At 33.7% G+C, this 21471-nt stretch overlaps 1 protein-coding gene across 1 annotated transcript; it reads right to left on the minus strand.

Annotated features, from left to right (window-relative positions):
- Nucleotides 1–448: 448 nt before the first annotated feature.
- Nucleotides 449–18960, minus strand: LOC149577698 (uncharacterized). The gene is made up of 13 exons (XM_089825224.1): nucleotides 18385–18960; nucleotides 3347–3519; nucleotides 3189–3226; nucleotides 2951–3059; nucleotides 2808–2831; nucleotides 2461–2529; nucleotides 2318–2374; nucleotides 2080–2167; nucleotides 1924–1999; nucleotides 1576–1638; nucleotides 1311–1471; nucleotides 1157–1232; nucleotides 449–882 (listed from the first exon to the last, which is right to left on the minus strand). The coding sequence occupies exons 1-13, from the start codon at nucleotides 18428–18430 to the stop codon at nucleotides 624–626; spliced, it is 1239 nt and encodes a 412-aa protein (XP_089681350.1). The 5' UTR covers nucleotides 18431–18960; the 3' UTR covers nucleotides 449–623.
- Between the last annotated feature and the right edge of the window lie 2511 nt (nucleotides 18961–21471).

The following is a 21471-nucleotide window of genomic DNA, read 5'->3' on the forward strand; positions in this document are numbered from 1 at the left end:
GAGCATGATGGAACTTTTATGGGTGCACTTTACTTGACCATACATAGATATTTGGTCCAAAGATGAACCGAAATTTCTGACAAAATGAATATCTGTTTTGCCTTTATCCAACTGTAAATTAAACATTTTAGAAGCCATAAGAAGCACCTTGATATAGCAAGGCCGGTAATGTGTGCCTTACAGACTTCAAAGGAATCAACTGTTTCTCCATTCAATATTATACTACATTTGCACTAAATACCCGGATATGTTTTCTTACACTACCAGTTGTAGATGTTTTTCAAACAAGTAGAGAAGCAGCCCATCCTACAAGGTGAATCAATTCTGTTATATGACAATATTTAAGATTTTATTAGTTCCAAAACAAATCCAATGGCAGACTTCACAAAGGCATGCTGAAGCCTTTCAGTAAAAGAAACTCAAGGGAGCATACAACCACCCCAAATAATAGTTTCAAATTTTGCCTCTGGTTGTTAGAAATATCTTTAAAAATGAAGATATGTACACTCAAGTGCTTCTATCATCAAAAGTATGGCTTTGCTAAGAGATCATTCAGATTCCCCGCAATTTAGTTACACAATCAAAATTTTAATAAAAAGAAAGTTCTGCTACTAATCGTAAAGTCATTGAGACCTACGCAATTTTACATTTCTAGGAATTTCCTTGTATGAGGATATAGTCTCTACTGCTTTCCGCACAGGCCTTCCGGTTGATGACGACCTCCTTATCTCTGTCACACCCTGATCATTGCTAAATACCAAAGGATTACAAACCACGTTTTCTTGTAATTGATGCTGCTGGACATTAGATTGATGCTTGGTGTTTGAATTCAGATTTGAATCTCCACTGATACTGTTGGATGGACAGTGTTTTGAACCCAACCTGAAAGAAGCATAATGGCATTTCCATATTTATTCGAGCAAAACTTGTTAGACTGTAAATTTTTAAGAGTAAACTATATAGCCTGTGAACTGACTAAAGCAAGTCATATTTTACAGAAAACTGCCTAGCACTTTCACAGAAGGATGCCAAATTATAGAGGCCACAAATCCTGGTGTGGTTAATAGTTCGACCCAATCAATTTCATTTTAAAAATTGTAGAATGTAAGTAGCAAGTTTAGAAGTTAAGATGTGATAAGCATTTAGCTCAAGCTACCTTTTATTAATTTTGTTTTCATCGTTTGCTAACAAATTTAACCTTGAAGAGCTTTCAACCTCATTTGTAATGTCCCCTGGGAATTTTCAAAACATCAGACATGCAACATAAGTCAAGAAAATAGCTTAATTGCTAGATTTTAAGGAGCAAATACCTTTACTTGCTTTCTCCAGATTTTCTGAGATGTTTGACATACTGTGTTTATCACTTTGGAAGATCTTTTGAGTGGAAACAGTAGGATCTGATCGCCTAAGCTTAGTATTTAGTTTAGGTTCTTTGTAACTGACATGAGTAGAATGCCTTCTTAGAAAAACCCTGTATAAGATCCCACCAAAGAATTTCACCATAATGACATAGGAAATTTCAAACTGAAAACCCAGTTCAAAACTAAAATATATAGCAATTTAAACACTGACTACCTTTTTTCATTTTGGGCCTCCTCGTTCACAGGCATATTTGCTCTTGAGAAAGAGTGAGCTTCCCTGAATAAGTCCAGAAAAAACTTTTCATTTAATGCCCATAACTGGAGCTTACTTTAAAAACTAAATCATAGAATTAGATTCAATAACAGACAACATTTTTTTCATATTTGCTTTTGGTTTTGATAGGTGAGTTTTGCCAAGTAGAGCCAACCAAATGTGCCATTGGCAGCCTGGATCAAGAATTTACGAGGCTGACAATGACTTGCAAGGTCTCCTAACTATGATCCTTATAGATACAACTTTTTTAGTAGATACAACTTTCTCTTTGTTGTTACTCCAACTAACCTTTTAACATCTTTCTTCCCTTCTTTTGTGGGCAAATTAGTCCTTGGAGAATATTCACCTTGATTTGAGTTGTGATCTGAATGAGATTTTCTGTTGTTAGAATCTAGCAAGGAAAATAAACAGATCAACTGAAACACTTAACTTGTAAAGAATTACCTAGATTTTCAGAGTGACAATTCTTGTTTTGTATGGAAGGCAAATGTCCTGGTTCAGAATATAATTGAGTGTCACTTTGTCCGAAATCCTAAAAGGTGGAAATGCTTGTATTATTTGTTCTTCCGAAAAAAAAAACTAAAATTGTAGAGGGCTTTCGCTAATATTAAATGTAACTAGTTTAAACTTTAAATTAATATTTAATCCAAAATACGAAATTCTTAACAGGCGTGGGCTATACCTTAATTAAGTTTGTATGCTTGTTCTCCAGTTTCTGTGACAAATCTCTCACTTTTTCCTGCATATATTAAACAGAAAACTAAAGAAAAGGCCATATGCCTGGTGGAGTGAAAGTGAACAACAAATAATCCAAGTTGTACTCACCTCAAGCTCTGTACTTTTGAGTCTAAACACTGTAGTCATTTGATTGTACTCATGCTCCAGCACCTTGATCTACCAATTTTGAAAAAAAAAATCAAGATTTTTGCATCGTAAGCATATGTAAAGCTGATCCTCACTTTTCCTATAAGTCTCTTGCTAAAATATGAACATAGACTTTATCAAACAACACACAAATGCCATTGAAGTAGCTAAACAATGATTAATATCAACATTTTTACCCAACTGATTATTTGATTGCTAACTTTCTAAATCAATTCCAAATAGATTTGATAGTTTTAGGAAAAAAGGGAAGACATCTATCAAATTGCTAAGAAGAGGAAGGCACTTACCTTTTCTCTAAGCATACATAATTCCTGAAAAATGCAAGACAAGCAACCAGCCAGATACAATGTTATCTTTTGCATAATTCATCATCCCTACTTTATGCTAAGGCAAAGGATTGAAAAGAATGGAAAGGGTACTCGATACAAACCGCAAACATTTGGCCATTGGTTTGAGTTAGCTGCTTGTTTTGCTGAGATATTTTGTAAGAATACGACAATGCTTTCTGTAATTCTTGTCTGGTGGATTCAAGAATGGCTCTGAATGATTTTGGACATGAGAAAAACATACAAGACAAATTAAACAAATGCAAGGCTAGAATTCCAATCAGGAGAATTAAAACTTATAAAAAAGTTTCAATTTTTTTAATAAAGAAGTAAGAATGATACTCTTTCTGTATAACAAGATTCTTCAAGTAAGCTATCTCCTGGAGACACGATGAAAAAGATTAAAAAATCTCATAAGCAACCTGAGTGATAAAAAAAGCAAAAATGTATCAACATGAGAAACAATTATCGAAGACAATCAATATAAAACAATTATCAACCTGGCTCTCTTTCTTGTCTTCATTGGAAATGCGTACTGAGCAAAAACTTTCTGGATTCTTTCTTCTCCTTGAAAAAGAAGTAGTATTTGTTACATCAGAAAATCGCCTGCCATCAGTATTTACAGTTGGCTGGAAAGTGGAAAATGGTTCGAACTGTTCTCTGGTTGTGGTTTCTATCCAAACCCAAAAACAAATTAAAGTAAATTGCAAGAGATAAGAGTTCAAGTTAAACATATATGATTCATGAAAAAATGACATAAATTTACACTGAGAAAGTTTTAGCTAATAGTAATAAGTAATCAGAAGGTATAACACTTCAAAACATATTTCAGGTACAATTTGCAGAATGAACTTCAAAACCATATTCTAATATTGCTGTCAGTATTCAACTGTTTCTCATACTAAAATGAGCTAGCCACATACACAAATATTCTTTCTAAATGGCGATGGGCCTCATAATTGATTGGATTTCATCAATTATGATGGTATTTGAAAAAATTAAAATTGTGTAACTTAAGAGTTTTTTAAAAAATGCTACTGAAATAAGTTTTGAATTTTATGCCTAAACCTGCATCAGCAGTACAGATACAGGTATTTGAGTAAATCAGAACAGCAAAAAATCAACTTGAGTACGTCTGTACAAAAATTACATAAAAATTATATAATATATTATTTGGTGAAGATAAAATCAATTGGAAGAGTATGTATAAAACCGAACAAATGTGCCTTTCAAATCAACTTCAGCACCTTGATCTCTATCAGGCACAGCTGCTTTTTCTTCTCCATGCAATGATGGCATTATGGCGATGCATACACATGACTCTGACCAGAGCCCCAACCCCAAGATGACTATTTCGCTGGCTGGCATGGGACACAAACGGAGATAAATCTCCTAGCTGACCCTAATACTCTTCTAGCATTGCATTGTTATCCTCTCAACACAGAATTTAGAGCATTCTAATGACCATTGATCTGGGCAACATTTCATATATGTATGTGTATGTGTATGTTTATGTGTATGTGTATACAAATATTTCTACACACAAATACACATGAATATACATACATATATGTGCATATAGACACACGCACATGTGTGTGTGTGTACAGGCATACATAAATACATGCATACATACATAAATGTGTGTGTGAAAGAAAGAATCAAATTTCTACAAATTAAAGAACAGTGTAACAACAGTTACAGAACATGAACAATGACCAAACGATGTTGAATGATGTCTGAAAAACCTGCATCCCAACCACATTACCGAAAGAAATTGTTGTTTTTTAATCTCTCTTACAATATCACACTGTACCAAACCATTGCAAATGCAGCTTTAATCTCTTTGGCAGCTGACAATGATAACTGAGTAATATCATATCAAGAATTTTGAACTCTGGTACTTTTTTGAATAGTAAAATCAGAAATCTAAACTATTAATGCTGATATAATAATATTAACTATTGTTAGCTTATATCAGTAACAATGAATCTAAATTGTAATATATTTATTGATGTTATAATACAGTTGTTGCTGTCACTGCTATAATGATTAAGATAATTGATGTTATCATGCTGTCATCTTAATGTGATAAACAATTTTTGAAGCATTATTTAAAATTTTCTTTTCAAAAGGGAACAGCTAGCCATCCCTGGGACAATCAGAGAACGTTAAGATGTCCCCTTCTGTCTTGGAGATGACCAAACATCCCCTATGTGTCTCCTTCTGTCACTCATTTTGGGTATGTGTTCGAAGATGTTTCCATTTTTTCTTGGTTGGACGAGGCTGGGGAGATGGCTAGGGGACATCCTCCAAAGTCACCCATCCCCTGAAATGCCTCCGGGGATGGGAATGGCAGTTTGAAGTAGGATAATATGTCCCAGTCTAATGCAGATTCTTGCAGTTAAAAAATTTATGAGGAAACTGAACAGGTATAAAAGCAATTAAAGATAACCTCAAACTGGCCCAGTGTAGGATGAAGTTCCAATAATGCCGGCAATACTGTTTGCAGAATTTAAAGAAGACTAGGTTTTATTAAGATTAAAAACTTACAACAAAATTATCTCAAAGATAAAGAAATGAAAGAAACGTGGACTGGATATTCTGTATATTGTAAGCTTGGGAAAAGAAGTTACAGATACCTTTGAACTAATAGCAGATTATAAGCATTTCAATATTTAGTTTATTGGCAATTATTATTGTGTGTAAATAAAACCTGCATCAGGACCACCAACTTAACGTTATAATGAGTAGACAAGTATTGTCTTAACAGTAAACAGTTACATAATAATTTGGAGATTGTAGCCTAGCTTTTCATATAACTTTTTATGTCAGTTGGGGGTCTGAGCTTTCTCCTTTTAACACTCAATTTTTAGGTAGTTCTTTAATGCACTAGCTCTGTCTGGTCTTTGCTCAAAATTCTGCTTTTTATGGTCGCACAAAATCGATGATTGTGACAGCCCATGACAATTTATTATATATTTGCTCTCTGTTATGGTATTATATTGTGGCCTATGCTAGAGTGACTTAACTGTTAAACTTTGCAGTCTAGGTCCAGCAAATCTTTCTGACATTGAGGTTCAATTTAGAGTTTTCAATGTACAATTCAAATTAGAAAGCCAAAAAATAAAAGATGCCTGAACAGTTCTGAGGACCAAAAGTGGTACCATGTGCACTTCCGAGAAATCATCCCAAATCCATTTTCAGGACATTTTGTACCTGATTGTTGCAGGCTTTGGGGAAAAGTTGGTAACAGGGGATTTAAACCCAAATTATCAATACAGCAAGCAATGTAGAATCATATCAAATATTATGGTTGTGTAGGTGCTTCGTATTTGGAAGATCTAACATACAAGGTATGGATGAGGCCTATTACCTTCGAATTTAAAATTTTATAGGTGTGAATGCCTTTAAAAAATGGGCAATTCAATTAGCTGAAATCAATCGATTGCACTATTTTTAATCTAACAGAGCACTAACCATTAAGATGAATCTCAAAGGGATATAGCAATAATAAGTTAATTAAATCATTGTAAATCTAGTCAAAGCAATTCAACATGCATGTTACCCCTTTTATGGCCAGCAAAGTTCAAATTTCATTACATGGTGGAACACAAAACTTCTCAGGGTGCCATAACAAATCTCAGCCAGCTCTTGTGACCTCTAACTGATGTGCCACGTGCATGCCCCAGAGACCATAAGAAACAGGACAGAAGCCTCCTTATATGGCACAAAACTTCATTGCTTACTATTGCCAGAAGCTGTGTTTTAAAGAGTTGACAAAGCACTCTAGCTAACAACTAACCTGTCAAATACAACCATAATTTTAAATGGAATATGTACAGTTTCATGAAATACAAAAATATGCAAAGATGAGTGTCATCTTATATTTTCTCAAAAAGATATGCTTAAAAAAACACAAGTTTCTTTTTTCCTTTTTTAAATCATCAGTTTTTTTGCAAATCTCTTCTATAAACTGTTGAGCATGACTTTCTGAACTTCTGAATAAAAAGCATTCCAAAATAAATATATAAATAAATCACTAATTATACCAAAAACGAAACATTATGTTCCTCAAGTTTGAAACCTCCATAATACTGCAGATCTCATGGTACCAAAGGACAATCCGGTAGTTTTCATTCTAAACCAGATCCAAAAAAGCAAAAATATAAGTGTCACTTTGTAATCAATAAAAGTTAAGACGAAAAACCTGGCTAATTAGTTATTAGTTTTTTCAAGTGTGAACCCTTCAGTGGTAGAAAAGTAAGGGTTTGCATGATGGAGCTTCGGGTTTTTTAGCATAAATAGTGATTGATTGATTTATTTTGGAAGGCTTATGTTCAACAGTTTATGGACTAGGTTTTAAAAAAAATGATGATTTAAAAAAGGAAAAAAGAACTCGTATTTTTTAGTGCATCTTTTTGAAAAAATATAAGATGACACTCATCTTTGCAAATTTTTGTATTGAAAATGAAATTATACACATTCCATTTAAAAATATAGTTGTATTTGATAGGTTAGTTGTCTGCTAGAGTGGTTTAGTTGAGTCTTAAAAAATACAGCTTCTAGAAACTATAAGCAATGCAGTTTACTGCCATGTAAAAGGAGGCTTATGTTTGTTATGTATGGTCTTTGGGGCATGCATGCGGTAAATCAGTTAAAGGTCACAGTATCTATTAGAGATTTAATTGTTGTTGCACCCTGAGAAGTTGCAGGTTCCACCATTTCATGAACTTTGAACCTTGCTGGCCAAAAAAGGGGTTTATCAAAAAGAAAAAGAAAAAAACATGCGTAGGAAGCCACTGTGACTAGATTAACAATAATTAGATTGACTTATTATACCTATATCTCTTTGAAATTTATCTTAATGAATAAGGCTAAGTTAACATTAAAAGCACCATAACACAGGCAATGGGGAACATTGGGACATCTTAACAAGAAAAAAGGACTTTTATTTGGGGACGGGGACAATGACTTATATATGTTATATTAGAGAAAGCAGTTCTGGCTGACATCATAGAAGGCTTCACTCAGTGACTATAAAATACAACTTACATACACAAATCGAATTCATATATAGCCACCTACAAATATGGTAGCCAAAGCCAACATATGGCAACAATTGTGAAGGAACTGAAATTAAACAATTAAAGTAAGACTGTATTTTAAGATGGATTTAAGGAACCCTGGGATGAAGAAGCATTTAAAAGAGGAATTCAAAAAAATATGGTCTTGAGAAAGTTCAGTTGTAATGCAACCTGTTGAGATCAAATGGAACCTGGAAAATATTATGGATTTGTTTGTTTCCCTCCTAGCGAGGAAGCCTTGACATGTATTGAAGGAGTAAATAACAATGATCTTGTTGAAGGTGGTTTGATTCTAACAAATCAATTGAAGGCGACATTGTTAACTAAATATTTGCTTGCTAAATCATATGTATACACATTAATTCCCATTTAGGTGGTGCTCAGAGTGCAAACAATTGTTCACTAACTATTCACTATAAACAATAGAAAAGCGACTCATAAAATGACAACACTTTGTTCGAAGCAAGCAACGATTAAGTCAAAGACAAAAGGTAGCGATTTGTTTGAGTTATTACCAAAATGGCAACTGTTAACATCAAGCATATAAATTATTAAAGTAAACAGTTCTCAAAGGGCTGTGACCAATTAATAGAAGGATGCCTTTCTTGGAATGCATCCTTTGTAAAAAGGTGTTTCTGTTCAGTTTAATAGCAAAGATTAAAAAAGGATATTAAAACCATTTTCTTGAATTATGTAATAAGTATTATATGGTGTGAAGTGAGAGTGATATGTGAAACGTATTTGTGCAAGTGTATAAACATTGAAGACAAATAAAATACACGAGGAGATTTTAAGTCAAATGAAGACATAAGAATGCAGATCTAATGAAAAGGATTTTTGAAAGAGGAGTTCACCATATATGTACATTGAGGTGATGAGAAACACCCTGAACATGCCATGTTGAGGGGTGAAGTTCTTAAAGGAAACAACAAGCAGATTTATTAAAAAAACTAACAAGTTTATGTAGATTTAGAAATGGTACAAAATTGGAATTGGCAATTTATGAAGATTGTTACGGCATACTTGTGATTAGTTGAGAAGGTGACTATAACAAGCATGATCATTGCTTGAGGGCAAGCAATCTTAGGTGGGGTGGACTGCAATGTCCCAACTTTGATGCAATTTAACAAAAAATAATAATAAGTTTATAATATATATATAATTTTAATTTGATTGAAGTTAATGAATAGTCAAAAAGCATGAGATGATAAGTTGTTACCCCCCCAAATATGAAGCGTAAAAGGGAGAAGTGAACTCCATTTTGAAGGGGGGATAATAGAGAATGAGAAGTACAATCTGATTTAAAAAGGAACTACAGATCTGATTGTTAAAAGTTGTATCCCTTTCAAAGGGACAGAAATAATGAAGAGTTGCACTTTTTCAAAGGATGCTAATGGTAAGAAGTTAGGGATTTATGATGAAAAGGTATGTTTCTCCCTTAAAACTCCAACATTCCTTGTGTGCATGTGCTATGGGCAAAATGAGAAATACAAACAAACCTTAGTTACATTTCATTGATATGTAAACAAAGTTAGAAAGTTTATGACTTTTATTTAATAATTTATTTTAGGTCTGACTTCCAAGCACAGGGCCCGCAAATGGGTTTTAAAACAGGTTTTTTAATGATTTTTTGGGTTAAATTTTTTTTTAAATTGGAAACTTTTAGCACTCCTCGAGACAGATAGGAAACTTCAACACAGTCCCTCGGACAGTCAACGTGAGACAGAAACTCGTTGATCGTTTCCAAAGTTTATGGGACGCTTTTCTGATTTTCCTGTCTAGGTGGGGACAGCTAGGAAACGTCCCCGAAACCGTTCTTGTTTCCAAAACCTGGGTCTTAGGGCCGGAAACACATCCCTAGGTAACGTTCATAGATTAATTGTTATTGTAGCCTGAAAATATTCAGTATCCTGATATAAGGTTTATCAAAAGATTAAAGGTTAGAATATATCTATATCTAGTTACAAATTCAGATGCGAATGCAAGAAGTAGGTGGGGGATGTGGATGCGCGTGTGTATATATATATATATATATATATATATATATGCAAAGAAATGAAAGACATATACAAGATTAAAACATTTGATAGCACGATGCTTGTAACTTCACCAATACATATTCAAATTGAAATTCATATATTCAATAAGATTATAAACCATATCATATATGTCAATCTTCACGATTCCAATGCAAATCAGCAAATCATCACAATTACAAAATCTTGACCTGTATTTTTTAGTTGAGATGAGGGACAATGCCCCATGGGTATTTGGGAAACAGCGCATCAGAATATGAAGCCAAGAAGTTAGAGTTGGATTATTATACAACAGATTGCTTACTAAGTTCCAAAATGTTTTGAGCCCAAATGGGTTGTAAGCCTTGATGTTATAGATGTTGCCTTACCTTTGCAATACTTGAACCATATACTACTTGTTTACCATCAAATACTGAAGATACTTGTATTGTTTAGAACATCTATCTAAATCCTGTAGTTTCTCAGCATTCAAGGGTTTTTGACATTTGTGTTTACATATTTGGCCAATAAGTTTGACAAGTAAACTCTTTGTATTTGGTCTTCTAGTATCTGATTGTTTGTCCTTTATAAGTTTATTACTATATAGTTCCCGACTGAGACTACTAGATCTTATTCTTGCCTATAAGTTGTGTTTGATTTTTATCAAATGATTGTAAGAAACGTGAAGCTTTCACCTGTGTCTGCATCTGTCCGCTTCTGCAGCCAAAAAGTCTGCATCAGCTTCTGTGTGTGTGTGCGTGCATGTGTGCATCTGTGCATGTGTCCAATATTAAATCCTTCTACTACTCAATACCTGAAGAGGAAGGGACTGGTTTTCCAAGGAGGGGCAATCTAAATCCAGTCAATAGGTTGATTCCCAGAATAGGATAGGGATCAACATCCCTCACGCCTTAAAGGTATGGTCCCAAAATAGGATAAAGGCTTAGATTTGTAAACTTTGGGGGAGCTTATTGTGTCTGGTCTCTAAGCACTTAGGTTGCATCCACATCTTTTTCCTTCTCAAACTGAGGTAGTAAGATCAGCATTGGCGTTTAAGAATTATAACTAGTAAACCAAACTAAATCACTTAAGATGTTTGGTAAACAAACAATTTTTCCTTACCTTGAAACATGGAATAACATAGATTTGAATCATTATATATTTGGCAATTCAGCTTTTAGGACATAAGGATATTGAGTATGGGATAGCTCTGGTTATAACAGTCCTAAACCTAGCAGGGGACATTACAAATATGGGATGCCATTATAGTCTTTTCAGATGTATTTGTTCAATGAATCCTATGTTCTATTTCCTCAACTTGCTTGGTATAGAAATCCTCCTAATGGTTTGTATTTGTACAGTAAGATTAGTTAGTCAAGTTTTCTCGACATCGATTTTCTTTAACCATATAAGAACTTAGCTACTCTCCTTGTGTCTAATCTATAAATGCCCTTGTCAAAGAGATATACAACAGTTGCAAAAAGGATCATCCATCTACATTACCACTCTGGTTAAAATCTTGTGGACAGCAACATGGAAAATCCAACCCTTCTCAATTTACTAGTCTCATTGCATTTATAAGGACGAACAAAAACAATTTTACAATTTTGGATATTTCTATTAAAACCTAAAATGCTCTTAGTTCTCTATTTAAGTCTGTTCAAGCATGTAGGTTCGGTTTGACAATAACTGTGATCGGCATATATATACGTATGTATACTAGTATGATGCGCACACACACACACACACACACACACACACACACACACACACATATATGTATTATAGCAGTATATGAAACAATGCACAGTTAAAACCGATGATCATATATATTGTCTGAGATCATTTAAGGCATGATCAAAACTTATTTTGATTCCTTTGATTTTAGATCACTATTGATCTATATTATATCGGGCTGTAGTTCATAAAGATCGGTAATACATTATTAAGACTTGTATTGAGTCTGTAACAAATCGGGCATGATTAATTAACACCGAACCGGTGTGATGGTGAATGTTCATGTCTCCATTCGAAGACATGCTCATTCACTCTCACACCCCTCTGTGTGATATGTATACTTGATCCACCCGAATAACAAGGCATTGAGATCAATTAATGCAAGCACATCAAAGGATCGATTTACATTTCAAGTTCAAGAACATTTTATTATCTCTGTTATTTCTGTACTAACATATATAGATTCTGGAGCAAATCTATTCTTTGAAATCAGTGTGCATGCCTGTAATAAAAGTCGTGCATTTGTCAGCATCGAATTTGAAATCTGGTAAGAAACTTTACATGGTATCAGAGCCTTGTTAAGCAGAGATCTCATTAAGTTTAAGAGATCAGATTTCACATTAAATTGCAGTCTCTCATTTCTCTTCAAGATGACAAACATATTAAGATTCGAACACCACCTTACAAGTGTTGATAACTTCGAACACTGGAAACTTTGTATAATGATGTTATTAAAAGAAAACAAATTGGCATCTCTTGTAAGAAAAGAAAAGGAAGAACCTAAAGATGATCCAGAGAAAACTCAATGGATCGAAAATAATGAGAAAGCCATGAAGATAATCGTGGATGCCATTTGAGATCACATAGTGCCTATTGTGGCAAAACATGTTGTAGCATATCACATGTTTAAAGCTCTTGAAAATGCATTCATAGTAAATAAATTGGTAGAAAACTTGCTCTTAAACAACAAATGAATAATATTAGCATGAATAAAGGAGAAACAATGAAGGCCTTCTTCATGAGAATCACAGAATTGAGAGATCAATTATCTTCTGTCAGTTATGAGATTGTCAACCAAGAGTTATCACTAATAGCATTAGGAGGACTACCAAATTCTTGGGAGTCCTTTGTACAAGGTATTAGCGCAAGATCTGAAATCCCAAAACTAGATCAATTGAGATTTGATTGTCTTCAAGAAGACTCAAGATTAATGATTAAAGGAAAACATAAAACCTTAGATGAAAACATTCATGTTCTTAACACCAATTCTAATAAGGGAAAGAAGAACAACAAAAGGAAAAGAAACTTTCATCGAAAAGGACAGTCAAAGCAGAAGAAAGACTTGTCCAAAATTCAATGTTTCAGATGTGATTAATATGAACATTATGCACTAAATTGTCCTAATCGATCTAAACTTCAAGCGTCATTTGCCAAATCTAATAAATCAAATGAAGATCAAGAATTCGAGAAATATGCCTTCTATTCAGTATTGTCTAGTCAAATATCAACCATATCCAACACTTGGATAATTGGCAGTGAATCTTCAAGACACATCACTAGATATCAAGATAACCCAGAAAGCATACAAATAGAAACAGATGAAGAAGTTACAATTGGTGATGATTCTGCAAATGTCGTAAAAGGAATTGGGACCTGCACCATCAAATTGAAATCCGGAAATTATATTAAGCTTTATGGAATTCCTTATGTACCAAGTATTAAAAGGAATTTAATATCTATATTTGCACTTGAAGATGATGGTTATAGAATTGCATTCATGGAAGGTAAGGTACTAGCATGGCCTAAGAATTCAACTATAGAGAAGGCTTTAACAATAGGAGTACGACAAGGACTATTATATGAGCTTTGCACTAAGACAAATCTTGCACTTGTTCATGAGACTTCAAATTCAAATGAAATATGGCATAAAAGATAAGGTCATATCAACTTCCGTGCTCTAACATCTATGAAGAAGTTGGTAACTGGAATGCCCAACTTGAGTCATATTCACAATAAATCCTGCAAAGGTTGTCCCTAAGGGGAAAACACTAAAAAGTCATTTCCTCATACTTTGAGAAAAACTAAAGATGTGTTAGAACTAGTGCACTTTGACCTATGTGGACCCATGTCTACACCATCCATAGGAGGGTTCTTGTACTATGTGATATTTGTTGATGATTTTTCAAGGAAGACATGGATATACTTCCTTAAGTGCAAAGTATCTGAAGAGATTCTTTCTAAAATTAAAGAGTTCAAAACTCTCATTGAAAACTCCTCAGAAAAGAAAATCAAAGTTTTGAGAATAGATAATGGGAAAGAATACACTTCTGAAATATTTAAAGAATTCTGCAAACTTGATGGGATTAAGAGGGAGTTTACAACTCCCTACAATCCTCAACAAAATGGAGTAGCTGAAAGGAAAAATATAACTATTGTAGAAGCTGTTGGGGCTATGATTTATGATCAAAACTTTAGCATGTCATTTTGGGCTGAAGCATCTAATATAGCAGTCTATATTCAAAATAGATGTCCTCACTCACATTTGAACAACAAAACTCCTGAAGAAACATTTTCAGAAATAAAACCTAGCATTAGTCATTTAAGGATATTTGGATGTCCTATGTATGTTCATATACCTAAGAAGAAAAGGACAAAGTTAGAACCTACTTGAAGAAAAGGAATTCTTATCGATTTTAGTGAAACTGTAAATGGGTGCAGAATCTAGATACTTGGACAAAAACAAATAGAACTCAAGACAAATGTCATCTTTGAAGAAGATATTGCTTTCGAAAGAGCCAAAATTTTAGCTAATCTAGATACACGACTTATCATGTTCCCTAAAAGAGGCTCTTGCTCCTGAGATTCAGAGGGAGCACCCTGAAGAGACTTCAAATGAAACTAAAATCCTTCCTGAGACTCAAGAAGAGTCTTGATAATAATTCTAAAAGGCCACTTTGGGCAAGAAAAATTATATAGAAAGGAGATAAATTTGCAGCACCTTCAGGGACTTTCAAAGAAAGCAAAAGACTTAGAAAATTAACATACAATGCATTCATGTGTGAGAGTCCAAACTATGAACCTTCTAATGCTTCTAAAGCACTTAAACATCAAGCTTGGAAAGATGCAATGGTGGAAGAATATCAATCGATATTAAAAAATGATGTTTCGGATATAGTTCCTAGACCTAAAGGAAAATTTGTTGTTTCTTCCAAATGGCTCTTCAAAGTTAAGTATGTTGCAAATGGTAGCATTGAAAAACATAAAGCTCGTTTTGTGGCTAGAGGGTTCTCTCAAAAGGAAGGAATCAACTTTGAAGAAACTTTTGCACTAGTTGCCAAGTATACCTCAGTTAGAGCTATAATAACCATTGCAATAGCTAAAGGTTGGAAAATCCATCAAATGGATGTAAAAACTACTTTTTTAAATGGAACAATTGAGGAAGAAGTATACTTGGAACAACCAGAAGGATTTGTGACTTATGATGTTGCCTCCTATGAGTGTAAATTGAAAAGGGCTCTATATGGACTCAAACAAGCTCCTGAGCCTGGTATGAAAGGATTGATAAATATCTTCTAAGTCTTGGATTCACCAAGAATGTTGCCAATCCAAATCTTTACTTTAAAGTAACTAAAAGTGATATGTTGATTCTAATTATTTATGTTGATGACTTTCTGATTATAGGAGAAGAACATCTCATTAATCAATGTAAGAAAGATTTGGCTTTTGAATTTGAAATGGACTTAGGGATTCTTCATTACTTCCTTGGATTGGAAGTTCGTCAGAAGTTTGAGAATATCTTCCTACATCAAAAGAAGTATATGTTGATATACTGAAAAGATTTGGAATGTGGAACTGTCGACCTATTTCAACAACTACGGAAACCAACTTACACAAGCTAAAGGAAGCAAGTGTTGAATCTACACTAGTTGATCCTACTTTATACAGACAAATAATTGGGCCTCTGATGTATCTTGTGGATATTCGACCTGATATTTGCTATGTTGTGAATGTATTAAGTCAGTTCATGTGTGAAACTCGTGAAATTCATCTTGTTGCTTTGAAGCATATATTAAGGTATCTCCAAGGCACTATTCAGTATGAACTTAAATATGAGAATACCAACTTGGAGTTGCATGGATATATTGATTTTGATTGGGCCAGAAGTGTAAAAGACCGGAAGAGCACATCAAGATGTTGTTACAGCTTAGGTTCAACTATGATCTCATGGATCTACAAAAGAAAGCTTCAGTTGCTCAGAGTTCTACTGAGGCAGAGTATATTACAGCAGCAATGGTAGCTAGACAAGCAGTGTGGCTTCGAAAGTTGCTTTCTAACTTATTCTGTGAGCCTATGAAACCTACCAATATTCACTATGATAACCAAAGTTGTATCAAGTTATCTGTGAATCTGATATTTCATGATAGATCCAAGCATATAGAAATTCCTTACCATTGCGTAAGAGACATGGTGGAAAGAAGAGCTATTTAGTTGGAATATATTAATACAGGTGATCAAACAGCTAACATTCTCACCAAGGCTCTTCCTAAAGTGAAGGTTGATCATTTCAAAAAGAATCTTGATATGGTCGAAATGCAAGTTTATGTGATTGGGTCTCAACTTCGTAAATTTGTATTATTTAAAAAAGATGTTTAAAGTGTAAACTCTTTTGTCATATGTGTGACTCTATGACTTATGGGCCTACCCTATGTACATTATCAAAAGGTGACAATATTTTATAATGAAATGTTGATTCTAATAATATAAGGTGACGACTTTATAATTATTAGGTTACTATCATGATGAATATCATGTGACTTGATATTTATGGACAAATCATGATAGTTAAAAGAGCATGTTGATAGATATCATGTGACTTAATATCTATTGAAGATCAATATGTTCAAACTCATGGTGGATATTATGTGACATAATATTTATGGATATGCCATGATCTCTTATGGTAGATATCATGAGACTTAATATCTATGTACACACCATAATTGGAAAGAATATCACGCGACTTGATTTTCTTAAGTATATATAGATGATATCGCTTTTCAAATAAGGAGAACTTATATATATATATGCACTTTGTCTTCCCTAGCTAAGAGGGAGTGTTAAAGCATGTAGCTTCAGTTTGAAAATAACTGTGATCAGCATATATATATATATATATATATATATATTGTCTAAGATCATTTAAGGCATGATCAAAACTTATTCTGATTCTTTTGATTTTAGATCACTATCGATCTATATTATATCGGGTTGCAATTTATATCGGTAACACATTATTAAGACTTGTGTTAAGTCTATAACAAATCGGGCATGATTAATTAACACCAAACCGGTGTGATGGTGAATGTTCATGTCTCCATTCGGAGACATGGCCATTCACCCTCACACCCCTCCATGTGATATGTTTACTTGATCTGCCCGAATAACAAGGCATCAAAATCAATTAATGCAAGCACATCAAAGGATCAATTTACATTTCAAGTTCAAGAACATTTTATTATCTCTGTTATTTCTGTACTAACATATACAGATTCTGGAGCAAATCTATTCTTTGACATCAGTGTTCAGACCTGCAATAAAAGTTTTGCATCTGTCAGCATCAAATTTGAAATCTGGTAAGAAACTTTATAAAGTCATTGGTTTTTCTTATGAGCGGTTCCATTTAATTCGTTGCTATTTCCAAGCTAATAAGCTGGACCAATTTTTTAATATCCTTTTGCTTGACAATTTTGAGTCTGTGTTGAAGTGGGCAGTTGAAATATGAGAAGAATTTGAGGTGGGCAATTGAAATCAGAGAAGAAGAATGAAAATGTTGGTGTGCATATCATCTCCCTATGCAATGGGTTTGTGTAGTTTGATCATCTCACCTACTGGTGTCAATAGCGCAGTGGCCCCTGCTTCTGTTCATGCTGCTGCTTGCTTCTCTTCCAATTTAATGCTAGGGGGAGAATTATCCCTGTTTTGTGCGAGGAGAAAGAAGTTGTTGCCAGCGTGTGCTTTGCATTCAAGAAAACTGAAGGCCAAATTGGGGAACAGTGTCTGGAACTGAAAGATTCATTGAGAAGGGATGTTGACAATGAAGAAAAGGGGTTGTTCAGTAATAGAAGGCCAAAACGGCTACACTTTCTTGGAGTCTGAACTACAGACACTAGATATATATGGGTAACAATGCATTAGATGTATAAATCATTGTAGTCAATCTATTTTTTCTGTCACGTGTATAGATTAAAAATAAAATATTTGACACGGATTCAAAAACTTTTAACACAGAGAAGACCAATGATAAAAAATACTCAGAATATTAAGGATTCTTAAACAGAGAGACCAATGAAAAAAACCCAGGAATTTTATATAACGCTTGTTGATATGTGGTTGAAAAAATTTCTGACCTGGTAAAATTATTACCAGTCTACCTCATTTTATCTGCTCAAGCTCAAATTCAGAGGCCTAAAAAGGAAAAGCTCCTATTTTACACGAAATGGTTATCCAAAAAAAATTCATACGACTTAATGTTCCTATAAAATAGAATTTAAGTCCTCCCATAGAACCCTGCTTAACCCATAAGTTAAAATAAAAGGTGCAGCTACAACCTGCAAATCATTATGCAACTGTTCACTGTTAAGACAAAAAAACCATAGCTATATATGTTACAGATCCCAAGCAGTTAAGCTGAAATAATACCTTGGCCATTCAGAGAATCCAATATCTCGAAAGCCCACGGAGACATTGGTTACTGTTTGTGTTCTTGTTGTTCCTCCTAAATTCTTTAACGGCACGCAACGCTTGCAAGTTCACAAACCCTGAGCAGTTAACCTGAAAAAATTCCTCTGCCATTCATTGAGTCCAATCTTTCGAAAACCCACGGAGACATTGGTTACTTGCTGGCCTAAAATCTTTCAAATTCACGGAGGAATTTTTAGTTTCACACAACAGAAGAGTGTGGCTACAACAGTCAAATGAGATCAGATGTGTTTACAGAGACCAGATTGAAGTTTTGTTGATTTCCGCAGAAAAACACCCAAAAGAATACCGCTGCGAAGTAACTATGTCGTTTCAGAACACTTTTTCGTGTAAACCGTGCGGGCAGAAGACTTGCATGAAGCACCGCTTTCCTTCTGATCAAGCCTGCAGCAGAGCCGGATAATTGTTCCGTTGATTTTTGTTATTTCCTTCTGATCGCGCCTTGGGCATAGGCTCGGGTATCCCAAGGCAAAATTCAAATTTTCAGATTCCTACCTATCTAGTTGTCTTTCAATTAAAGTTCAACGGATGTGTCATTAAAATTATAGTGTAATTTTTGGGCAACGTCTATGCAGCCACGAAAATGCACTTTCATACGAAGGTGAGGAGAGGACTTAATTTTTTCAAAAGTTGGAAAAAGCAATGTAAAGGAAGTGCATTTTGGTGGCTGTATAGCAACGGACTAATTTTTGTTGTTCTTAATAGAAATTTCCATTGTTTTTGTTATGTAAGGTTTTATGCAAGCCTTGTTCTCTTTTGTTGTTTAGGTGGTGGTTTTTATCTTCGTTGGAAGTGTACAATCAAGTGTGGGAGATGTCTGCAACATAAATTAAACACTAAAATATAGATCTTATAAAAGAGAATACTTGGTTTTATTCATACTTTCCAAGTGTTCTAAAATTTATGTTTTATGTTTTAGTCAATATTCTAAAGTATGTTGGCGTAAAATTCAATTTTTTAGACATTTGTTAGTAAGAGTACATATTAGATCATTTGTTATTGTAACTAAATAAATTATATTTCAATTTAAAGTTTAATGGATGTATTATCAATTATGTGTAATTAAATGTGATTGTTTTTAGTGTAGTGTCTTTTTTTGTATAGAGTGTAATTTCGGATGATTTTTATTTTAGAAGTTGAAGTCTTTCAAGATAGGTCGTTTAAACAAAATTCAAATTTTAAAACATCGATCTTTATAACTTTTACTTATGTGTGGCCAAATAAATTACTATTAAGAAGAAATTACGATTATTAATTGTATTCTAATTTGTTCTAGTTAATGGGAATTGGAAGGTTGGTCTTCCTACTAACTCAAGAGAAAATGTGAAATGAAAGGTACCATAAGGGGTTGGTTAAAAATAATTAATGATGAGGCCTCAAGAGAGAACCTTATGGTAATTGAAGTTTGTTGCATAATCAAAGACCATTTTGGTAGAATCACATGTGAGAAACTATAATAGGAAACAACAAACAATGTGATCAAAATATAGTTCTATGCTAAGGCCTATGAAGATTCATTGAGAAGAAGTCTCATTAAGAATAGTGAATGCAATCTATCAAAACTTTACTCTAAATCAAAGGCCAAAGAAATGGCTAAAGCTTGTACATACCATAAAACTATAAAGAGAAGGTGTTTCGTAAAGGGGAACTACGTGGCGGATTAATTGGGAAACAAAATAGTTGAGCTAATGTGGATACCAAATTAGATATGGACAGAGTATAGATTTTGTATGAGATCCAAGGTGGCCACTCAATTATAGAGAGGTAATCAGTCTCTTGTTTTCCTTTCAAGTAGGACAAAAACATGATGGATAATGTGATAAGTGATGGCATTTATCATGATGAAGTAATAGATTTAATGGTAGATGGAATAAGGTAAGTGTTACTTATTTGTGTTTTAGGTCTAAAAAAATAGTTTATTAGGTGTCTTAGGTTGTTTTGGAGCATTTTAAAAGGTTTTTTAAAAGGAAGGGATTAAAAGTCTTAAGAGTAAAAATAAGTTTAAATTGATTCCTTGTAAAAGGAATAGAATATACAATCTTAAAATTCCTCCAAAATAAGTCACATATTATATAAAGGGAGTTTATGTTTTTATATGCCATGAGGTTGAAAAGGGGGGAAAATATGTCAATCTTGAGTTTTGAGGGAAAACAAGTCAAAGTCTTCGCATTCCCTTTCATGTCTTATTAGGTATTAATTATAAATAAGTTAGCTTGATCTTTTAGTTAGAATTCTGGGAATTGGTAAAAGTAACCCCAAGAATGTTTAAGCTTGCTCTTACAAGCTTTTCCTTATGCTTTGATGGTTGTTACAATGGATCTCTTTTAATAGAGACAGTAGATTTTCTTAAAAAATAATAGAAACTAGTGAGGAATAGCATTTTCCAAAGAGTTAATGTCAAACCTCATGAGAAAAATAATAAATCAAGGAGAACATCAATAAGAGCAATAGTAAATATGAGAAGAAACTCAAATTTCATATAAAGAATAACATATTATAAGGGTACACCTATGAAATTATTTTCGTGAACTCACACTTCTTTAGAGAGTTCATTTGAATGCATGTGATGTGAAAACTATAGAATTTTTGCCAATTAGTAGTTCTCATAAAATGTCCCCTTTATTTCTTATAGAGTTCTTCCTTAGTTTGTGTTATTCATTTATCAAAACCTTGTCTAACTCACAACACAATCAAGAAAAAGGATGTAATGGTCAAGATGATTGAATAGGTTTTATTCCATATATGCCTTTATTTCATGTAAATTGACCTTGAAGAGCATCTTCATGAATGCACAAAGAACAATAGGTAAAACTGAGTGATGATTATATAGTCAATTCTTTGTAATGATGTAGTGCAAGGCAAGAGAACCCCCAAAGGAGATGTCCTAGCCCCCAGCAAATAGCCACACAATAGAATCATAACAATAACATGAAGATTTAGATCCAAACAATGTCAATTCTCATATAGAATCATAAGATTGATATCCAACATGCCTAGTTGTAAGGCCTTTCAGGCTATGGCCAAATA

Source organism: Cupressus sempervirens, chromosome 1 (assembly GCF_028749045.1).
Source record: "Cupressus sempervirens isolate cs-2001-9-10 chromosome 1, ASM2874904v1, whole genome shotgun sequence".
In the NCBI taxonomy this organism is placed as follows: Eukaryota; Viridiplantae; Streptophyta; class Pinopsida; order Cupressales; family Cupressaceae; genus Cupressus; species Cupressus sempervirens.